The sequence below is a fragment of the Glandiceps talaboti genome, chromosome 6, assembly GCF_964340395.1.
Source record: "Glandiceps talaboti chromosome 6, keGlaTala1.1, whole genome shotgun sequence".
Taxonomy (NCBI): Eukaryota; Metazoa; Hemichordata; class Enteropneusta; family Spengelidae; genus Glandiceps; species Glandiceps talaboti.
In genome coordinates, this window is record NC_135554.1 from 27,977,649 (window position 1) to 27,984,082 (window position 6,434).

Consider the following 6,434-nt stretch of genomic DNA (forward strand, 5'->3'; position numbering starts at 1 on the left):
GATTCTAAATGATTGCCAATTAAACCATGTTTATGTTTTTTGTAAATAACATGGCGCCTAACACGATTGTGTAAACACTCACAAAAAATTCAGGCGTCGTTTGTTATATTCCAATACTATCTGACTGTATATCTCTATTCCCAAATGATTATTATCTTTGGGTTGTGTGAAAAGAAGCACGCCAATATCGCGTGTTTTACATTTATTATTTTGCAAGTCATTTAGATATCATAAAATACATCAAAATATTAAATAATGATATTGGTGCGGGTAAACCTAAAGTCTGCTTTCATCGCTACATGTTAAGATAAGTTGAATGAACGTTTCGGACATACCTCGTCTCTCTCATACATGCCTACTTGATACTTTCACAAATTTCTCCTTTGAAAGTTTCTAGAAACTACATATAAAGTTAACTATCGTCTATTACAATTACCGAAGTAAGCTTACTAACCGAGTTTACCGTTTCTCACACACAGACAACCTAATGGCCTTCACGAACCGTTTTATCAAGATTTCGACAAGAAAGGTCTACATGAAGAAATTAACAGTACCAACGTTTAAGTGTCGTCACCTTTGTCTTCAATATTTGAGGAATGTTTCTCAAAGAATCGACAATTTCGGATCTAAGGCTGTATAGATGCTGTATCGAGAGTTTATGAAGCTAAATTCTTTAATGTGGTCGAAATAAAATATTAATAGTTCAACTTGTGATTCTTAGTACATCGCGGTTGAATATTTAATCTCGTTGACTTGCAAAAGGTACAGAATGTGTAGATTCTAGATTAAAAAATGTAAACTTTCATTGTGTGTTTCTGTTTGTTTGTTTGTTTGTTTGTTTGTTTGTTTTTTAATTAATAAAAATCACCCAAAGCGCAAGGCTTAATTCACACATATACATGTTGGGATCCTACGTGACGAAAATAGCCAGTAACTACAAGGGTCCTTCAACGAAATAATTGTTTTGAAGTGGACATTTATATTTACGAAATACCACGCAATCTCGCACACTACTCTCTAACACATCAGGATTGTTCGTAGCCCACAGTTGATAATTACCTCACACTATTTCGGTTTCCTAGAATCACATTTCACATCCAAGTCCCCAAGAAGAGTGATTATTGGACATTTTATTCTTATTTATACTTTTACAGAACAATGAAATCATACGATCATATTTCTAAACTAAATAACACATCATGTCATATTAAACTTGCTGAAGCTTCAATTGTAGGTGGTTCAAACTGTTACCCATCATAAATCTGTCATTATGATTGTCCAATTACATCATCATCATTAGCACCACCGCCATGCTCCTATACGTGATTTCTTGACATTTAGCCAAGATTGCCAGAATTGAATGCAAACGCAATTCCGAAAACACGGTATTTCTAATAGTAATAATACTTAGAAAATATATGTACATAGACAACTCTTTGTAAATTGTAATGACTAACAATTTAATACAACACGTACTAATCCCTGGAGGAATTACTTAAGCTTTGCACAATCACCAACAAATAAAAGCAGATATAACATGAATTAAAATAAGTAAAATAAAATAACAAAAATTTAGACTAAAAGGTGTAAATTTCAGCGAGAAAATAATGACCTATAGTGACTGGACTTCCGAGACTTCAAATGAAATCACTTTTGTACATCTGTGAGAAACATATCACTGCCACTGGATTGGTTGACGAGATCTTGGTAACGAGGTTCACGAACCATGGCCTGAGGCCTATGAAAGAGGAAACATGACTCTTAGTTTCGTTATGATAAACATGATATGGCTGTAGGAAATGATATGACTGTACAACATGATATGGCTGTAGGAAATGATATGACTATACAACATGATATGGCTGTAGGAAATGATATGACTGTACAACATGATATGGGTATAGAAATCCTAGCTCAGTAGGATGCTTTGATACACAACTGACACTAATTGATTTTAGGATGCTTTGATACATTACTCACCCTTATCACTTTGCCCGATTTATCAGTCTGCATTTCCCTGCTATGGTTTTCAATTAAACTCACTATGAACACTTACATTTCGGTGTGGTCACAAAAGGGATAGGGACAGGCATACCTAAACGCGAGCGCACACACACACACACACACACACACACGCATACACACACAAAACAGACAGACAGACAGACAGACAGACTGACTGACTGACTGACTGACTGACTGACAGACAGACAGACAGGCATACAGACAAAGACACACAAACGCATAGACGGACGGTCGGACGGACAGAGACAGACAGACAGACAGACAGACAGACAGACAGACAGACAGACAGACAGACAGACAGACAGACAGACAGACAGACAGACAGACAGACAGAAATGTTAATGTGCACACGCGCCGGCCAGGATGGATGGGTAAATACCTCGTGTCTTTCGATGGGCCAGTACATTTGTCATTGCGTAAAGATCACCATCTAGAATCTTACCAACTAAGGTGACGGTTTCTGCTAAAGTTTGTGAAAGAGGTGGAATAGGTTATAGTGAGTGTATGGTCATGAAGACGCAACTACATGTGATAATAATGAAAAGTACACTTACAGTTTCTTCCACACACAGACATAGAGGAAAGCAGTGATACACACCAGGAAGGTAAAATTAACCACGGATAATATCAGCAGAATTATTATAAAAGGATCACCTACAAGGGAAATTATAGATCAAGTCATGATCATATCATAAGACAAGTAGCATACATTGGGGTAACTTTATATTGTTCATGAGATGTTCAATCCTTCATTTAAGTTTACACAGAAGACTATCAGGCACTTGTAATCAACATGAAAGACATTGTATTGGTACAGTCTGTAACTTAGTGGTTCAAGAGTCAAATGCTAGCTGTTATGTCTTGCTAGCTTTATGTAAACATAAAATATGACGTAATCTATTGTGTACCAATCATAACTTACAAACACAAATCATATGTAGTTTCCACGTTTTTTTCAATATTTAAACACCGCATAGATCTTCACTTTATTGTTGTCTCGGATTCCGGTAGCCTCCGATATTACTAGTTTATTGTGGGTTCAATTACATAATTTCATTGTGCATGTTTATATAACTTAAATATACAACATACTGGAACTCTTTGTATCGTCACTGTCAGTATCATCTGTGTACTGTCTTGCCTTCGGTTTACTGTTATTAGACGAAGAGGTCACGGTTGCTGGGGATATTGACAACATTTGTCTACATTGTTCCATCGTTGTAGTCACTGGCTCGGTTGTCTGCTGTGTTGTCTCTGTCACTGAATGTGTAGCTGTTACGACTACAGCACTAATTGTCGTTTTATTGTTATAGGCCTTCTCGGTGGTTGTAGTGTGATCTGTAGTGAAAAGAAAAGAGGTATTGAATATTAGGTCTAAAAAAATAATTGTTTGGTTCCGGCTACCCGACCCTACCTAGCTTTTTACTGCCAACCCTGAAATCGCAACAAAAAAATGAAGTCTCATGAGAAATAGTGGATGCGGAAACTGACATCAACTTAAAAAGACAAAATAACGTGTGAAGTGAATAGATTGTATAACATGTCAATTATTACCATTATCCAAAATAGTTTTTCTTCAAATATATGTTTTGACTTTATTGATAAAATTACCGTACCTAGGAATTCACAAACATATCCATTACTTTGACAGCAAATTTCGTCGTCCCATTCAAAGTTGTCTCGTTCTGACCTAGGTATATATGGTAAACAATAACTATTAAAATTATTAATTTACATAATATGGTGTATATATCAATCAAGTGAAAGTTCGCCTAGCGTCAAAGTTGTATAGCCATCCACCCATCCATCCACCCACCCACCCACCCACCCACCCATCCACCCACCCACCCATCCATCCATCCATCCATCCATCCATCCATCCATCCATCCATCCATCTATCTATCTATCTATCTATCTATCTATCTATCTATCTATCTATCTAACTATCTATCTATCTCTGTCTGTCTGTCTGTCTGTCTGTCTGTCTGTCTGTCTGTCTGTCTGTCTGTCCGTCCGTCCGTCCGTCCGTCCGTCCGTCCGTCCGTCCGTCCATCCATCCATCCATCCATCCATCCATCCATCCATCCATTCATCCACCCACCCACCCACCCATCCATCCATCCGCATCCATCCATCCATCTATTTACCTATCCCGGCATTGTAACTTACTCACTAGCTATCCATCCGAGTCCATCTCTCTCTCTCTCTCTCTCTCTCTCTCTCTCTCTCTCTCTCTCTCTCTCTCTCTCTCTCTCTCTCTCTCTCTCTCTCTCTCTCTCTCTCTCTCTCTCTCTCTCTCTCTCTCTCTCTCTCTCTCTCTCTCTCTCTCTCTCTCTCTCTCTCTCTCTCTCTCTCTCTCTCTCTCTCTCTCTCTCTCTCTCTCTCTCTCTCTCTCTCTCTCTCTCTCTATTAATGATAATAGGGAACATTTTACCATAATTGTGTGCAATCTTGGTATCCCCCACACCTTGCATGTCCTCCATAGTTATTTGGTTCTCCTTCCGCCCAATTCTGGTAAGGTATAGGATCACCATTAGTTGTCGTCCAGTGTCCCTCTGAATTTGTATCATGAGCGTTAATCCAAAAATTGACGTCATTGTGACCCCCTTGGTGAATGAGGGAAACCACGTGGTTATGAGTCACAGCGTCTGGAATGATTGCGAGATTCCCGCCTTTTTCTTGACACAACACAACAGCCTCAAACCATGATTTACACTCTGGATATACTGCATACCTTGTCCCCACTGCAACTAAACAATTAGTATTTAGCATATGTTTACTCTGGAAACTCTTTACACAATGTGCAATTGCAACTAGGCATTTCGAAAATTAAATATTTAGCATGGCCACTTTTATTTCATACCTTGCCCCTTCTGCAACTAAGCATATTTCATGTCAACTCTGGAAGTATTTCATACCTTGCCCCTCCTGCAACTAAGTGTGGCAACTCTGATAGTATTTCATGCCTTGCCCCTTCTGCAACTAAGCATATTTCATGGCATGGCAACTCTGATAGTATTTCATGCCTTGCCCCTTCTGCAACTAAGCATATTTCATGGCAACTCTGGAAATATTTCATACTTTACCCCTGCTGCAACTAAGCGTACAATGTATTTCATGTCAACTCTGATAGTATTTCATACCTTGCCCCTTCTGCAACTAAGCAATTAGCAAATTACATTAAAGTGTGTAAAGTCGCAGTATGGGATATTTGGAAGTGGACACCTTTAGTGTTTAAAAGGGTCAAAGAATTTTCTTCACAGTTTCGATAAGATTTGTAGTTTCAAAAAGAAAGGTCACAGTGTTTTCACTAGTAAAATGCCATGATCATCTCTCTAGCTAGGTATTATGACTGCATCTATCTCTACATCAAATGCTTTGAAGAAAAGTCATTGCAACTTAGAAGTTAGACTGTTAGATACGTCGTGCCATTCGGCCCTTGACGGCCTCCTCTGGGAGGTATTGACCGATGTGTGAGGGCGCCCCGTCATGGCGTACATGGTGAGAGAGGTAGCCAAGTTGTAAAAGCAGTCAACTTTAAATTTGATAGTAGTCTCCAAGACTCGTCTTTGGAGGTTCATGCTTATCGCAATTTGAACTACAACGACGAGTCTGAGTAACCGAGACTTTGATTGCATAAAAGGAACTCTTTTATGAAAGGAATTTGCTGGACAATAACACTTTCGTAATAGTCTACCTAAAAACCACACCCTTGCCTAGCCTGTTCGGGCCATACTTCCATGGCCACCGGCATAACGACGTTAAACTACACCACACTACGCTACGAATTTGTATCGGTATAAACAGAACCTGTACGTGTAGGAGCTATATGGTATGAAGTCTCACACGATATATGAAATACCCACGCTAATCAAGCTATTTGTAACTTTTTCAGTCGTGAATACATGTTACATGCGTTTGTTTGCTACATTTATAGGTCCTACATACAATTCAATTCGGTCGTCACGTCAACTTACCGCAAAATTCGACAATTACGGAGTACAATATTATGCAAGCAACGTCTTGATAAATCTTCATGGTTGGTGTCAGGTCAAACAAGGATTTCCTCAAAGATTTTCCTTGTCTGTAGTGTGTATGGGAACGCTCGTCAACCACGTGACGTGTTTGTCACAGTATAGCTATCCGGGCAACACTCTCCGCTCCGGGGGCCATCTCTTACATGTATGACCCCGGAATGTGCCCTTCTATCCTGTTTCTCAAATTACAAGGCATTTGAACTCACTGTTAAGGTCGACTTTGTTTTCACCCTATCATATCGCTTTGTTATGAATAAACAATTTTTAGATGGCGAAAAGATATAGTATGTTGAGACTTGAGGAGTATGGTAATCCTAGATTAGTGGAAAATATAAAAGTCGTATTATGTAATAGAAGCCAATTGAAAATAG

At 38.8% G+C, this 6,434-nt stretch overlaps 1 protein-coding gene across 3 annotated transcripts; it reads right to left on the reverse strand.

Moving 5' to 3' along the window:
• Positions 1-1,175: 1,175 nt before the first annotated feature.
• LOC144436659 (uncharacterized) lies at positions 1,176-6,194 on the reverse strand. 3 transcript variants are annotated; one of them, XM_078125505.1, is made up of 6 exons: positions 6,004-6,194; positions 4,461-4,632; positions 3,642-3,715; positions 3,118-3,363; positions 2,580-2,679; positions 1,176-1,738 (listed from the first exon to the last, which is right to left on the reverse strand). In XM_078125505.1, exons 1-6 carry the CDS (start codon positions 6,062-6,064, stop codon positions 1,648-1,650), a joined length of 744 nt encoding a protein of 247 aa, XP_077981631.1. In that variant the 5' UTR covers positions 6,065-6,194; the 3' UTR covers positions 1,176-1,647. The 3 variants fall into 3 exon arrangements, with proteins under 3 accessions (XP_077981631.1, XP_077981630.1, XP_077981629.1); XM_078125504.1 differs by having other exon boundaries at positions 4,461-4,770; XM_078125503.1 differs by having other exon boundaries at positions 4,461-4,776.
• Between the last annotated feature and the right edge of the window lie 240 nt (positions 6,195-6,434).